The following is a 16,109-nucleotide window of genomic DNA, read 5'->3' as shown; positions in this document are numbered from 1 at the left end:
ATTTATCAGAAGAGAGATTAAGGGTTTCAGAGTTATTACCTTTCCCATTTTTGAATCGTACAACACGAGAAACAGCTTTAACTCTGGCTTGATCTTTCAAAGAGGTCCTTCTAGATGAGTGTTGACTAGAAGAGGCTACTGGGATGAGGTTAGGAGAAAGGAGTGACTGTGGATTACTTTCAGAAAGTTGAGGGAGATTGTTAAGAGAAAATTGCAAGGAAGGAGCTTGTTCAGAAGTCTTTAGTTTTTTTGACAAGGAAATAGGGAAATTTGGTGGACTAGTTCAGAAGCTTAATTTTCGTTTATACTCTCTGATGTAATGGTGGGGATGGGCTTGAAGTGTGGATTTGGGGTCCATTGGAGGGGATTTTGGGTCAAATGGAGGAGATATGGTATTAGGCCCGACTGAGAGGTCCTTGAAGCCTTGCTTTCCCCTCTCTTCCATGGCATTCCAGGACCTTACCAGACCTTTGTTGTTGAAAGCTTCTAACTTTAGACCAGGCTGAAACTCATCATTATCAGCACGGAGCCATCTTCCAAAAAAACCACATTGGACTCCATCCTTTTGAAGTAATTAAACTCCCTTGTCTTGGCAATATCTCTGATCATGCCCCAAAACTCCACAGCTAAAACAAAAATTACCAAGCTTTTCATACTTGAATGGTATCCAGAGATCAGGGAGGTTTTCTCTTTCTAAAGAAAACCCAAGAACAAGAGGACAACTTACATCTACTTCCACTTTGACCTTGATATTTGTCCAGCTGTACTACCGATTTTTAGAAGATTTTCATTACTTTGTCTGTCAAGAGGAAGGCCATGCACCTGAATCCAGAATTCTGAGGTTGAAAAATCCACCTCGGTAGTACTATGTTCTGGGCTGAAACGTTTCAAAATCAAATGCTCTCCTTTAATCAGCCATGGTCTCCTGTCTCAAGCTCGTCTAACATTTGCGTCATGTTTGAAAGAGTGCAAAAACATTTCTATCTACCATAGAGACTTCAACTTCATTTAGAACATTCCAAGCTTTTGTCAAAATTTCCTTGACAAGAGCTTTAGGGAAGGATTTCTTTGAGAGGATTTTACCAATAAGAAGACGTTTAGAGGACTCTTTGGATGAGGGGACCACATCAAGATTGACTTTGTTTTTTAGCCAATTAAATTTAGATGCCTGGGAGACATTTACCTCATCCATGGCACAGAGCCACAAACAAAAAGGGAGGCAAACTATATAGACCAGAGAAACAAGATATAGAGAAGAAAATTACAGGGAGGCTGAATGAAGTGAGACTTCAACAAGTAAAGAAAAAGAGCGAGAGAGAGAGAGCAAAAGGGAGAGAGATGAAAAGAACAGGAAAAGGACAGCTTCACAGAGAAGACACAGGTCTCACGTGGAGAAAGAAGACTTCACTCGGAAGATTAGAGAGGCATGACTCCCGCGAGAATGTATCTCATTAAGCGCACCCATAAAGAAATCATTATAAATTCATATCTGGATTTGCAAAGAACCTAAAATATATCTCATTAAGCGCACCCACAAAGAAATCATTATAAATCCTGATGCCACAACAAAATGCAGTTTAATCATATTTTTAAAACAAAGAACAAAAAATGAAACAACCCACAAGAAGGGGGACAAGCATAGGAGGGAAAACAAATAATCTATATAAATCATAACCATCCCTAGGAAGAAGAGCAGCAAGGCTTCTTGGTATTTTCCTCTGATCCCCCCACTACTAGGGTCTTTCCTTCTTTGATGCTAGCAGGTCCTGGCTCATCTGAGGAAAGTGACTTCTTACTAATTATCCGGTAAATCTCTGCAAGAATTGTCTGGAAAGACTTCTCAACATTTGTTGCTTCAAGAGCAGACGTTTCAATGAACGAAAGGCCTTCTTTCTCAGCATAACCCTGGGCATCCTCTGTTGCAACTGCTCGGAGATGCTTCAAATCAGTCTTGTTGCCGATTAGCATGATCACAATGTTGGAGTCAGCATGGTCCCTGAGCTCCTTCAACCACCGGCTCACATTTTCAAATGTTGTTGGTTTAGTCACATCGTACACAAGAAGAGCTCCAAGGGCACCCCTATAGTAAGCACTTGTTATTGCTCGGTATCTCTCCTGTCCTGCAGTATCCCATATCTGAGCTTTCACAGTTCTTCCCTCAACCTGAGAAGGAAAAAAAACTTTGTGGTGTAAAGACATGCAATAAAAAGCTGGTTTCATATAACATAAAACATCAGACTAGATGGATTTAACAGGACACATTTTGAAAGCGCATTATAAAGTAAGCAGTGAAAAGAATGAAATCTCATAAATCAAACCAAAGCCTCCTGACAGTTGGGCTTCATCAAACTTCTTCACTACTAACATAAATAGAAGGAAAAATGACGCTTCAATTAAGTAACAAATAACTTTGGATAGATAGAATGACATAAAAGAATATTTGTGGCCGGCCTTGACTAATTTGTTGAGGATCCATAGCTAATCTCAAAATTTATAAGGTTTGGTCATTGTTGTATATGCTCATTGCTCACTGGCAACAAGATAAAATGTATGTGAAAATGGGAAGATATTGACATCAAAGACGTACAGATATCACAAATATTGGTAGCCTGTGAACTACTAGTAGTACACCGCTAAAGACTTTTAGTGAAGCTAGTCAAAACATTAATGAATGATGAAAGAGGAAGCCCTTAGAATTTGGGAGTTGGTTTCTAGTCCAAAAATTGGTTGTAAATCATAGAACAGTGCTTAAAACTGGCAGAATCATTCAATATTCCTGGATCAGCACTCTCATGGGAATGCCTTAATGTGAAGCAGAATTGGTAATTACTCTAAACTAAAATCAACCAGCAAGGTTGCCAGAAAATTAACAAACTCTCCTAATCATGTAACAAATGCTAACAATGAGTTGAGCTGGGCTAAAATGAAACAGAACATTGCCAATTGAATGTATAAGGGCAAAATGCAGGCACCAGGATTAGTTTAAAAACTAAGATCTTGCAAGCATTTGGTGAGGAGAAGTACTTCCACCGTGCCCATTAACAACTTCCCCCCCCCCCCCCCCGGGCCCCCCCTTTTCCTCTTTCTTCTGTTACTTTTTAACAATGATCCTCAATCTCTAATCAAACCAAACTTTAACTGGGAGTATGGCCATGCAACTAAATTCTCCATATCAAATCGTCTATAAAGGAAAATCCCACTCAAGTCTAAACTACAAAATAAATGCTTTCCTAATGACAACTTCAAAATGACTTAGCTAGGGAACAAAATGAATTAACACCTTTTAAAATGGAGAATAAGGGAATCTAATACAAAAATGGAAATTAAGAGAAAACTCACAATATTTGTCCACATTCCACAACTTTATGCCATGTATCCTACATCTTTAAATCTAACATTCCACATGTCTTTTAACCTCTCCTCTGTTAATATTCTTCTGCAACTCTCTCTCTCTCTCTCTCTCTCTCTCTCTCTCTCTCCCCCCAAAAATTAAGCCTCCAACCACCCAATTGTGACAGCCTAGAATACCCATGTGGCAAAATTTGGCAGCTATTTAACATTCCATATAATGCCAAACCATGACAAATTTCTGACTTTAGAGTCTATTGAATTTGACTGAAAAACTTTGGACTCTATTGCATGGTACATGTTGAAAACTAGTGTAAAATGCAATGTGTAATGGGAAAGATAAACATTGACAACTCCCTTTAAATTTCAAATCAAAATCAAATTTACTGCATGAAGGAAGGTTCTTTAATGGTGCAGATAGAAGTTAGAAGAATTATTTAAATACTTTGACATATTACATAAAAACAAAATGATTCATACATGTATGTGCTATTGTTAAAATTTTCTTTCCTTTTTGAGTCAACAAACCCACAAATTCCACACCTTAACGGGTTGAACATAGAAGTACCACCAGACATACAGAAAATTGAGGGTTACTTGCATTTTATTTTAATTAAGCTTTGTTTTAGAAACATAACCCATTTTCAATTCACAGAAGATTAGAAACTAATTGCTCAAATCAAACAGGAGCTCCATTTGGACCACTTCCTCCAAACCCAGATCCAAATTACACACAAACCACCATAGTATTACTTTTTTTAAAAATTAAGCTAATTTCAAATCTAAATTACATGCTGGCATGCTCATGCCTACATACACATAAGTAAATATATATATGCACCACAGAATTACTAAAAAAGATTCAAATAACACCCCACCCCGGAACCCTCTCAATAGTTTACCCAAAAAAAATTAAGCAAAACCCAGATCCAAATTACAATCCCATGTATATACATTTTAAAAAAAAAAAAAAAAAAACAAAATTTAGGGAAATCCCATTTCCAAGTATACTTTGTGTACTGAAAAATAAAAAATTCAAAATATAAGCAAATCCCATATCCAATTATACACACACAGAGAGACAAGCATGTATGTATAGCAAACCCCAGATCCAAATTACACACACCTGTGTATATATTAAAAAGATAAAAAAATTTAAACAAATCTCATTTCCAAATTTTGCTATATGTATTAAAAAAAAATCAAAATTTAAGCAAATCCTATATCAAAATTATGCACACACAAAAACATATATGCATTTATACACTAAAAAAGATTCAAAGTTTAAGAAAATCCCATTTCCAGAGTATACTCTGTGTACTAAAAACAATTCAAAACTTTAAACAATTCCCATATCCAAATTATACACACACACACACACACACACACACACACAAGCAATATGCATACAGTTACTAAAAAAGAGAAAAACTTTAAGCATATCCCAGACCCAAATTACACACACATATTTAACATATAAGCATATACACACTGAAGTATATTCAAAAAGCAAATCCCATTTCCAAAGTATACTCTGGACTAAAAAAAATAATTTTTAAAAAAAAATCCCATATCAAAATTATAAACACAAGCATATATCCATACATATAATAAAAGAGTAAACTATAAGCAAATCCTGGGTCCAAATTCCAGAGAAATACACAATTATGTGTGTATAAGCAAATCTCAATTCCAAATTATGCTGTGTATTGAAAAAATTCAAAATGTAAGCAAATCCCATATCAAAATTATGCACACAAACATATATGCATTTATACACTAAAAAAGATTCAAAATTTAAGCAAATCCCATTTCCAAAGAATACTCTGTGTACTAAAAAGAATTCAAAACTTTAAACAATTCTCAATTCCAAATTATACACACATACACAAGCAATATGCATACACTTACTAAAAAAGACTAAAACTTTAAGCATATCCCAGATCCAAATTACACACACGTATCTAACATATATCCATGTATACACTAAACCATATTCAAAATTTAAGCAAATCCCATTTCCAAAGCATATTCTGTGGACTAAAAAAATTCAAAATTTAAACAAATCCCATATCAAAACTATAAATACAAGCATATATCCATACATATACTAAAAAAGAGTAAAGCTATAAGCAAATCCCAGATCCAAATTACAGAAAAACACACAATTATGTGTATACAAGCAAATCTCATTTCCAAATTATGCTGTGCGTATTAAAAAAATACAAAATTTAAGCAAATCCCACATCAAAATTATGCACAAACCAACATATATGCATTTATACACTAAAAAAGATTCAAAATTTAAGCAAATCCCATTTCCGAAGTATACTCTGTGTACTAAAAAGAATTCAAAACTTTAAACAATTCCCATATCCAAATTATACACGCACACACACAAGCAATATGCATACAGTTACTGAAAAAGACTAAAACTTTAAGCATATCCCAGATCCAAATTACACATACACATTTAACACATACGCAGATATACACTGAAAGATATTCAAAATTTAAGCAAATCCAATTTCCAAAGTATACTCTGTGGACTAAAAAAATTCAAAATTTAAACAAATCCCATATCATAACTATGAACACAAGCATATATCCATACATATACTAAAAAAGAGTAAGACTATAAGCAAATCCCAGATCCAAATTACAGAGAAACACACAAATTATGTGTATATATACAAATATAAAACTAAACCTGGAGGGTACGAGTAGCAAATTCGACTCCAATGGTGGACTTAGATTCCAAACAAAACTCGTTCCTAGTGAATCGGGACAGCAAGTTCGATTTCCCAACTCCAGAATCACCGATTAATACAACCTTGAACAAATAATCGTACTCCTCATCTGCTCTCCTAGCCATCTTTTTCTCTCTAAAAAAAATACAAACTTTGAAGAAAACTAAAATTTGTATAAGAAATGAAAAAATAAAATTACAAGAAGTTGTTTAAGGAATTGTTCTCTGAAGAAGAAAAATAGAAGAAGAAAGTGAAGAAGAAGAAGGGGATGGAAAGAAGTTGAAAGTTGAAGAAGTTGAAGTGAAGTATTGGAAAAATCAAATGGTTTTTGCTTGTGTCGGATATTTTTTTTATGTTTTTTACCTTGGCTTTGATCTATTTGACCCAAATGCCCTGTCTTTTTGCTGGGGTCCACCTTACTTTGAGGCTTTGTTGTGGCGTAAATAGGGAAAGCTAATTTTTCAGTCTCTCCTTTTTTTTTTTTTTTTTCTTCTTCTTATAAGAAAACATTTTGAATCTACATATTTGAAAAGTTTTTAAGCTTTTCTTTGACCACGTAAATGCAAGATTTTCTAGCCAATTAAATATAGAGTAAATCATTATTTTATCACAATCATTATTTCGTTAACACCATCTATGATTGAACCCTTTTTTTTTTTGATAACGATTGAACATTATATTAATACTAGACTCTTTTTCAAAAAAAAAAAAAATACTAGACTCATTTTTCAAAGGTACTTGCAATAATACTCTTTTTATTTATTTATTTGTTTTTTGGTTTAGTATTTTAATATTTTAAAGTGAGATAGAGATAATGTTCTAAATTTTAAGTTAAATAGAGAAGATAAAAGAAAAAACCTAAAACTTAAAAATAGTAAATAGTAAATTACTCTTTTAACTTAGTTTGTGTTTTTTAATTAAAAATTTTTTATAATAATTTAAAATTATTTAACTAAAAGATAAAAGTATTTTAGAGAGTTTAAGAATTTGTGTAATGGTATTTTAGTACGCAAAATGTTGAAATCCAAATGAGAAATTCTATTATTAATAGTATATATTCAACAAACATAAAATAAAAAAAAATTATATTAATTAATAACAAAAAATAATAGATTATATGATTAAAATTTGTAATGTTTATTACATGATAATACCAATTGATTTTAGATATTAATGGAGTTTGAAATTTCAAACTCGAGTCCCTTATTTGATTATAAAAGAGTTTAGTAATTGAGTTATATGGAATATGTTACTAATACTAATTTTGATTATGTATTGATTATAAGAATTCAACTTGGGTCCAATGTTACATCCACTAAACTAGATAGGATGTTGCTATGTATCAAAGAATTGTCACATGACAACATCTCATCGAGTCTAGTGTACAAGATGCATTGTGAATATTTTTTGAAAAAAATATTGTCTTTATATATATATTGCCAAATATATACTCCGCATGTCATGACATAAAAATTTTAATTTATTAATTAAAAATACGAGCTAGATGAAGCGTATAGGCCTGACTAGATTAGTCCCAAATAGGGCCATGCAAATAAAACCTGCTTGACCTGCCAACTCATCCAACCCACAGGTCACAACAACCCAACATTGGTCTATTATGTAAGATGGTGTGGGTTGGACCATCAAAATAGCAGGTCTTTTTTGATTAGTAGATTGAAATTTTTATAACTCACCAAAACCAAGCCTCCAACCTACATTTTACATATATATATATATATATATTGCAAAAAGTGGTAAATTTTTATTAAAAAAATGTTTATATTTTCTTCCTTAATAATTTGAGAAAAATAATGAATTATTTGAAATAATACCCATTAAGAAGGTTAACTAAAAGGCACTATTTTATGACCCCAATTAGAAAGGATTAATCTAAGAGTGGGTATATTGTATTAATTTGCCAATCTTCCAAAGTTGAAACCACCAATTTTTTAAATTAATTCGCTAGTTTTAAAGATAGGTGGGTCGGCAACGGATTGAAATTTGTCCAACCTACTAGTAGCATTTTGGTTATGAATACTTGTCTTAACCTACCTTAAACAACTTGTGAATAGTCCTAGTCCCAAATAATATTATATAAGAGTGGCTAAAAATCTATATAAAAAAGTTTAATTAAAAACCGATGACTATTAGATTGGCCTGTAGATGTTCTTAATGAAAATGTTAAGAGTTCAATCCTCTTCCCTAATTGGATGATGATAAAAAATTGAATTAAATAAAATTGATGGTGTCACGAAAAACACCAAGTCCTAAACTCGTCCATATGACTTGTCCAATAAAAGACAAGCTAGGGCGAACCAGGCAAACAAGGTCAACCCAAGCATCCATGTTGACCTCGTCCGTCTTCGAACGGACGAGATCCCATGGGAAGCTTATCCGTCCTTAGAATTATTTGGACAAGGACGACCCGTCCTTGATAATCTCGTCCGTCCTTGACGAAGGATGGACGAGCTCATTTGATTGAACTCTAAGTGCCAAATTCTCCATGGAACGCAAGTCCAACTGAGGTAACTTCCATGGCGGTTATGGAAGTTACCTCCAAATTCTTCGAACCCCTCGACATTAGGAATGGTTATTAAACAGATAACCGTTCCACACATGCTATATAAGGATTCTTCGATAAGAAGGTAAGGCAGTAAGATATTTTTATTAAAGAAATTACTCCCTTCTTACATAGAATTCCGAGTTCACTAACTTCACCATCGGAGGACTTTTGGCCAGTCCCCACCAGTCTCCTCTGATTCAGTGTTCTTGTTTACAGGATACAGCCCAAAGATCATCAGCGCTCGAGACTTATCAACCTACTGATATCCAGGGAACTATCAGTTGGTGCCGTCTGTGGGAAAGGAAGATTGTTTTACAGTTTACTTCTCCGTGACAAAAGGTTGATGGTTCGGACCAGATCAAGGGCTACTAGCCCAGGCCATCAAGGAAGCAGGGATGCTTCAAGCAACCCTCATCGCGATCGCCAATCTGCACTGGTCATGCAGACATCATCTGTCCAACATGTACAATCTATGGCGGAGTTGACTCGCCAAAACCAAGAGTTAAGAATGGAGATTAATATGAGGAGGCAGACACGTGAAGAACGTGAAGAAGGAGGACAAACACAAAGTCATGATGAAAGAGAGAATACTAAAATTGGAAGTCAGTTCAGAGGCACCACTTCACGAACGGTACCACACTTGAAAGAAGAAACGGACCAAATGAAGAAAGTCATGGAGGAAATGAAAGAGAATATGAGGAGGGCGAATCCGATAGAAGATTTGGTTCACAGAATTGATTCCCCCTTCACGGCTTCCATCAATGGTCACCCTCTACCATCAAAGTTCAAGTTGCCTTCTCTGGATTCGTATGATGGAACACGCGATCCGTTTGATCACATCGCCACCTTTAAGACCACCATGCATCTTCAAGGGGTGCCCAATGAAATAATGTGTAGAGCCTTCCCTACTACCCTCAAGGGCCCAGCACGAGTTTGGTTCAATAAAATACCCCCGAATTTGGTAAGTTCTTTTGAAGAGTTGAGCAAGTTGTTCGTTAACAATTTCATTGGGGGACAGAGGCACAAGCGTTCCTCGTCCAATTTGTTGACCATAGAGCAGGGGGAGAACGAGAGCCAGCGGTCGTTCATCACCCGTTTCAACAGAGAAGCCCTGAGTGTGGACGAAGCAGATGATAAGCTCTTATTGGTGGCCTTCCATAATGGGGTGAATTCAAATTTGTTTATACATAAACTCTATGAAAAAGAGCCCCAATCCATGGCCGAACTTGTCCATTCGGCTCAAAATTTTATGAATGCAGAAGACGCGATCATTGCTTAGAAGAGGAAAAGGTCTGAGAGAGTAGACGTAAACCCCAGATGCTATCCCGAGCAAGGCCCTCGTCCAAAGAAGGGGCGAACGGAAGAAAGGAAAGACCGAGATAGTAAGAAGCCAGGCTCTTCAGCACGAAACCAGCAATATACCCCTTTGAACATTCCACTTGAGCAAGTCCTTATGCAGATCAAGGATGATCCTTCCTTGAAGTGGCCGGAGAAAATGAAGGGAGATCCCAATAAGTGCAATAGGAACAAGTATTGTCGTTTCCATAGGGATCATGGTCATGATACAAACGAGTGTTTCGATTTAAAGTAACAAATTGAAAATTTCATAAGGCAAGGGAGGTTGAGGAATTTCCTTGGACGAGACCACAGGGACGAGAAACTGAAAGGGAAGATGGAAGAATCATCACGACCACCGCTCGGAGAAATAAGAGTCATTATAGGGGGAAGTTCGACAGACTAGTCGTCCAAGTCCAAGAAAACATACTTGAAGGTAGTGTAAAACGTCCAACTTTCTGGACGGCCACCGAGAGCAAGGTCCACGGAAAAACAAGTAATTACCTTCACGGACGAAGACACTGAGAGAATTCATCACCCCCATGATGATGCTCTCGTCATCACCTTACTTATTGCTGACTACACAACTAGAAGAGTACTTGTGGACAACGGAAGCTCAATGGACATTTTATATTATCCAGCTTTTTAGCAGATGAGGTTAGGACGAGACCAGCTCCGTCTAATAAACTCCCCTTAGTAGGTTTTGGTGGAATGAAGGTACAACCCGTGGGTACTATTTCCTTATCAGTGGTACTGGGGGCATACCCACGACAAATCACCAGGGATGTGAACTTCCTTGTGGTAGATTGTCCATCCTCCTACAACGCCATAATTGGAAGACCAACTTTGAATAGTTGGAAGGCTGTTACCTCTACTTACCACCTATCAGTCAAGTTTCCAACAGAACACGGAGTAAGGCAGGCACAAGGGGGCTAACTAGCAGCAAGAGAATGTTACCTGGCCATGTTGGTCATGGATGAACAAGTTCAAGCCATGAATATTGAAGAAAAGAGAGTTGTAGCAGAGCCTACCGAAGCATTGGAAGATATTTTCTTAGATGAAGATAACCCTGAGAGGTGTACCAAGGTCGGAACAGATCTAGAAGAGAAGAGGGTCCTTCCTCCAAGCCAGTGTGGCAAAAGAAGAGGGTGTTTGTCCCTGAGAGAGATGATGCTATCAAAGACGAGGTTCAAAAGTTGATGGTGGCGAAATTTATTCGGGAAGTGTACTACCCAGATTGGTTGGCCAATGTAGTAATGGTCAAAAAGGCAAACGACAAGTGGAGAAAGTGCGTAGATTTCACTGACTTAAACAAGGTTTGCCCCAAGGATAGTTATCCACTGCCACACATTGACCAGTTGGTAGACTTAACTGCGGGCCACAAGTTGCTTAGCTTCATGGATACTTTTTCTGGATACAATCAGATAAGGATGGATGAGGCAGACCAAGAGAAAACATCCTTTGTCACCAGTCAAGGCTTATTCTGTTATAAGGTGATGCTATTTGGCTTAAAGAACGTAGGGGCGACATATCAGAGATTGGTCAACCACATGTTTCGTCTGCAGATTGGGCGGAATGTGGAGTCTATGTAGATGATATGCTGGTGAAGAGTCAGGACGAGGGAAGACATCTAGACGACCTGCAAGAGACATTTGACACACTGAGACAGTATCACATGAAGCTGAATCCTAGCAAATGTGCTTTTGGAGTATCATCAGTAGGGGTGTCCACAGGAACCCAAAAACCGACCCACCTACCCAAACCGCTCGGTCCAACCCGAAAACTGGCCGACCCGACACCGGTGATGGTCGGAGACGGTTCTCCGCCACCAAAAGCCGATTTAGGCGGATCGGATGGCGGGTTTTCTTCTTCAAAACCCAATATACCCGATCCGACCGACGAAACCCATGAAAGAAGGCCGGAGATACGTAGATCCGTTCAGATTCATTGATTTCTAGTGAAGGTTTGGTAGTTTTTGGTTAGATCTGGTGAAGATCTAGGTTTTATTCCTTAGATCCGGCGGTGAGATGAAGATTTTGCTCAGATCTACGCTTGATTCGGCGGTGAGGTGAAGATTGTGCTTCGATTTCACTTATATCCGACGATGGAGATGAATTTTTCGCTCAAATCTGAGCTTGATATGATGGTTTTTGCTTCGATTTTTGCTTAGATCCGGTAATTTTCGCTCAAATCTGGGCTTGATGCGGTGATTTTGAGCTTCGATCCGGCGAAGATCTAGTGCTTGTGCTTCGATTTTCACTTAGATCCGGTGACAAAGATGAATTTTTCACTCAAATCTGAGCTTGATGTGATGTTTTTGCTTCCATTTTTTCTTAGATCCGGTTATTTTCGCTCAAATCTGGGCTTGATGTAGTGATTTTGAGCTTTGATTCGGCGAAATTCTGGTTATTGTAACTCAGCATAAACCCGATCAACCCGACCGTTGTTCGCCGGAGTCCGATCCGACTTGACCCGAAGTCGTCTGCGATCAGCGATGGGTCGTTCAGCCGTCCACCTGACGTAAGCGGGTTGGTTACGGGTTGGACATAAACCCGACCCGTGGACACCCCTAATCATCAGGGAAATTCTTTGGCTTTATGGTCTCCCACAGGGGAATTAAAGCGAATCCTAATAAAATTCAAGCAATACTGGACATGAAGCCTCCGCAAAATACCAAAGAAATCCAATCCCTTACTGGACGAGTTGCTGCACTCAACAGGTTTGTCTCTAAAGCCACTGACAAATGTTTGCCATTTTTTAAGGTTCTTAGAAAAGCATTCGAATGGATCAATAAGTGTCAGAGAGCTTTCGAAGATCTGAAGGCATACCTTACCATGGCTCCATTGCTGAGTCAATTAGTGGTGGGAGAGGAGTTATATTTATACTTAGCAGTAACCCCGCATGCGATGAGCTCAACATTGATAAGAGAAGAAGATAAAGTGTAAAGACCTGTATACTATACGAGTAAGGCATTGAGGGGAGCGGAAGGACGGTATCCATAAATGGAGAAATTAGCCTTCGCATTGATCACCGCTTCCAGGAAACTGAGGCATTATTTCCAAGCACATGTCATTAATGTCATGATAGATCATCAGCTCAAGAAGACAATGAATAGACTAGAAGCTGCAGGAAGATTGATCCAGTGGGCTGTAGAGCTCAGTGAGTTTGACATTAGATATCAATGAAGGCATGCCATAAAAGCTCAAGCACTAGCAGATTTTATTGCGGAGTTTACCCCAAGTCATGATGAGACAGAAGACAGTAAGAGATGGGTCGTCCATGTGGATGGTTCGTCTACATGTAATGCAGGTGGAATTGGTGTGGTCCGACAATCCTCAGAAGGAGACAAATTGAAACATAAGATTCGTCTGCAGTACCAAACAATTAACAATGAAGTCGAGTATGAAGCCCTCCTCATAGGGCTAGAATTGGCTAAGTCTGTGGAAGCCAAGTTTATACTCGTCTTGAGGGATTCTCAGTTGATCATGGGGCAAGTAAATGGGATGTATGAAGCAAAGGAAGAACGGATGAGAAAGTACCTTAATAAGGTGATGTGCCTTATGAAAAGATTTGAAAAAGCTGATTTCGTTCAAATCCCAAGGGAGGAGAACGTGGAAGCTAATACAATAGCAAAAGAAGCCTTAGCAAATGAATCGATGGACGAATTTGATGAAGTTCAGTATATGCCAAGTATAGATATCCCAGAAGTACAACAAGTGGAGAGCAGAGGAAATTGGATGACCCCGATTATATCATACTTGAAAGACAGACGACTACTAGAAGAGAAGGACGAAGCCAGGAAGTTGAGGGTGAGATCGGTTAGGTACGTTCTTATAGACGAAGTGCTGTACAAGAGAGGCTTTTCTCAACCTTATCTTAGGTGCTTGGCTCCGGACGAAGCAAACTACGTACTGAGAGAAGTTCATGAAGAAGCATGTGGCAATCACTCAGGAGCCAGGTCACGCGTCCACAAGGTCGTTCGTGCAGGGTATTATTGGCTAAATATGCAAGCTGATGCTAAAGCATACGTCAAGGTTTGCGACCAATGCCAACGGTTTAGTAACGTCCCCAGACATCCATCAGAGTACCTCACCCCGATGATGGCACTGTGGCCCTTTGCACAATGGGGACTAGACATTTTGGGTCATTTCCCTCTGGGCACAAGGCAGATGAAGTTTCTAGTGGTGGGCATCGATTATTTTACCAAATGGGTGGAAGTTGAACCGTTAGAAAATATCACACAACAAAATGTAAAAAATTTCGTGTGGAAGAGCATTGTGTGCAGATTTGGAGTGCCCAAGGTATTAGTGTCTGATAACGGATGACAATTTGACAATGCACTTTTCAGGGACTTTTGCATACACTTTGGAATTCAAAATCATTATTCCTCACCTGCACACCCCCAAGCCAACGGCCAAGCTGAAGTTGCAAATCGATCATTGTTAAAAATCATCAAGACTCGGCTTGAGGGGGTGAAGGGAATATGGCCAGACGAGTTACCAGGTGTTCTATGGGCATTCAGGACCACAGTGAGAACCCCTACGGGGGAAATTCCTTTCAAACTAGCTTATAGAAGCGAAGCAGTTATACCTGCAGAAGTACATATGGCTAATCATAGGATGATGATGTATCAAGACAAGGATAATGAAGAGCAACTCTGTTTGAGCCTCGATCTGATAGACGAGGTAAGGGCAGATGCGGAGCACAGGGCAGCAAAGTACAAGAACCTCATGGCTAGGCAGTATGATGCAATAGTGAAGTCAAGGTGATTCAACATAGGAGATCTTGTCCTGAGAAAGGTCTCTTTGGCAACCAAAAACCCAGCGCATAGGAAATTGGGCCCAAATTGGGAAGGACCCTATAGAGTTATCAACTGTAAAAGGTAAGGATCCTACTACTTGGAGGCCCTGGATGGGAGAAAATTGGAATATCCTTGGAATGTGGAGCACCTGAGGAGGTACTATCAGTAAAGTGAGCCTGGATTAAATATTACTAAGGACGAGCTTGGAGCTTGTCCGTCTACTTACGTTCTACTTATGTTTAATACTATTTGTGTTTAATACTGCTATATTATTTATGTTATGTCGTGATTATGGACGAAGTTATGGAGTTATACTTATTAAATAAAAAAGGCATTAGTATGCATGTGCTTTATCTGTAAACGATATTTATGTTATGTACAAAGTGTTGTGTGAATTTCAAATCTCCATGCTATTTCCGTCCAAGCTAACCCCCAAGGAGGCTAAAAGATTCAAGACGAATAAATTCTCTAGACGCAGAGATGTAACGTCTAGATTTTCCTGAGTAAAACAAGGAAAAAACCTAGGCACACTCGTCCAACTCATGGACGAGGAAAAGCCTCAAAGCATTTTCGTCCAATTTAAAGACGAAAATCAAAAGCCAACTGAAACAATCCAACCTCTGGGCGAGTGAAAAGTTAGGCAAAATAAACTGGGTAAGTATGTAGAATCAGCTTGTAAGTCTTGAGATGAAGAAAACTGAATAAAAAAATACTACCTGCAAAAACGAGTTAGACTAACATAATATGAAGAATATATGTATTCTCGCCATGGACGAGCCAAAGCTGGAGTTGATATAAATAATAAGCATAACAGCATTCGTCCATACAGAGAAAATAAACCTTCATTCATTTAAAGGTTGGACGTCCTACGTCCAAAAACCCTTGTTAAGTCCAAAAACTGAAATGATTGTTTAAAAACCCTGTCCTAAAATCATGGACGAGGCAAATGTACTTGGTTACATAAAAAGTCCCAAAACAGAGGACCAAGCAAAAAACCAAAAAAAAATATACAAAGATTGTTTGAGTAAAAGTCTCGTCCTTAAGAAGAGGGAGCATTGGCATTAGGGTCGCCCTGGGCTGGCTGAGTACTGGCATCGTCTTCCACATTGACATCTTCGGAGATAGTTTGAAGAAGAGAGCTAGCAGTAGCAACAAGGTTAAGGTTGATAGAGCTAAAGTCAACTTCTGGGAAGTTTTCCATAGCATCCGCCCTGAAGTCCTCAAAACCTGCTGCGTAATTCTTGTCCAGAAGATCAATGTATTGCTTGGACGCCTTAAATTCGACCACTGCATCTTCCTTAGCTTTGGACAA

General features: G+C 38.1%; 2 protein-coding genes across 2 annotated transcripts; one reads left to right on the top strand and one right to left on the bottom strand.

The window, feature by feature from the left end:
- Positions 1-1,490: 1,490 nt before the first annotated feature.
- LOC115977585 (ras-related protein RABA2a) lies at positions 1,491-6,420 on the bottom strand. The gene is made up of 2 exons (XM_031099514.1): positions 6,059-6,420; positions 1,491-2,163 (listed from the first exon to the last, which is right to left on the bottom strand). The coding sequence occupies exons 1-2, from the start codon at positions 6,221-6,223 to the stop codon at positions 1,681-1,683; spliced, it is 648 nt and encodes a 215-aa protein (XP_030955374.1). The 5' UTR covers positions 6,224-6,420; the 3' UTR covers positions 1,491-1,680.
- A 4,548-nt stretch (positions 6,421-10,968) lies between these two features.
- LOC115974074 lies at positions 10,969-14,765 on the top strand. Its single transcript, XM_031094293.1, has 6 exons — positions 10,969-11,109; positions 12,334-12,401; positions 12,608-12,715; positions 13,184-13,501; positions 13,598-14,297; positions 14,454-14,765. The coding sequence occupies exons 1-6, from the start codon at positions 10,969-10,971 to the stop codon at positions 14,763-14,765; spliced, it is 1,647 nt and encodes a 548-aa protein (XP_030950153.1).
- Positions 14,766-16,109: the final 1,344 nt, after the last annotated feature.

Source organism: Quercus lobata, chromosome 2 (genome assembly GCF_001633185.2).
Source record: "Quercus lobata isolate SW786 chromosome 2, ValleyOak3.0 Primary Assembly, whole genome shotgun sequence".
Taxonomy (NCBI): Eukaryota; Viridiplantae; Streptophyta; class Magnoliopsida; order Fagales; family Fagaceae; genus Quercus; species Quercus lobata.
Note: the sequence above shows the minus strand (reverse complement) of the source record. Positions and strands in the feature narration are given on the sequence as shown.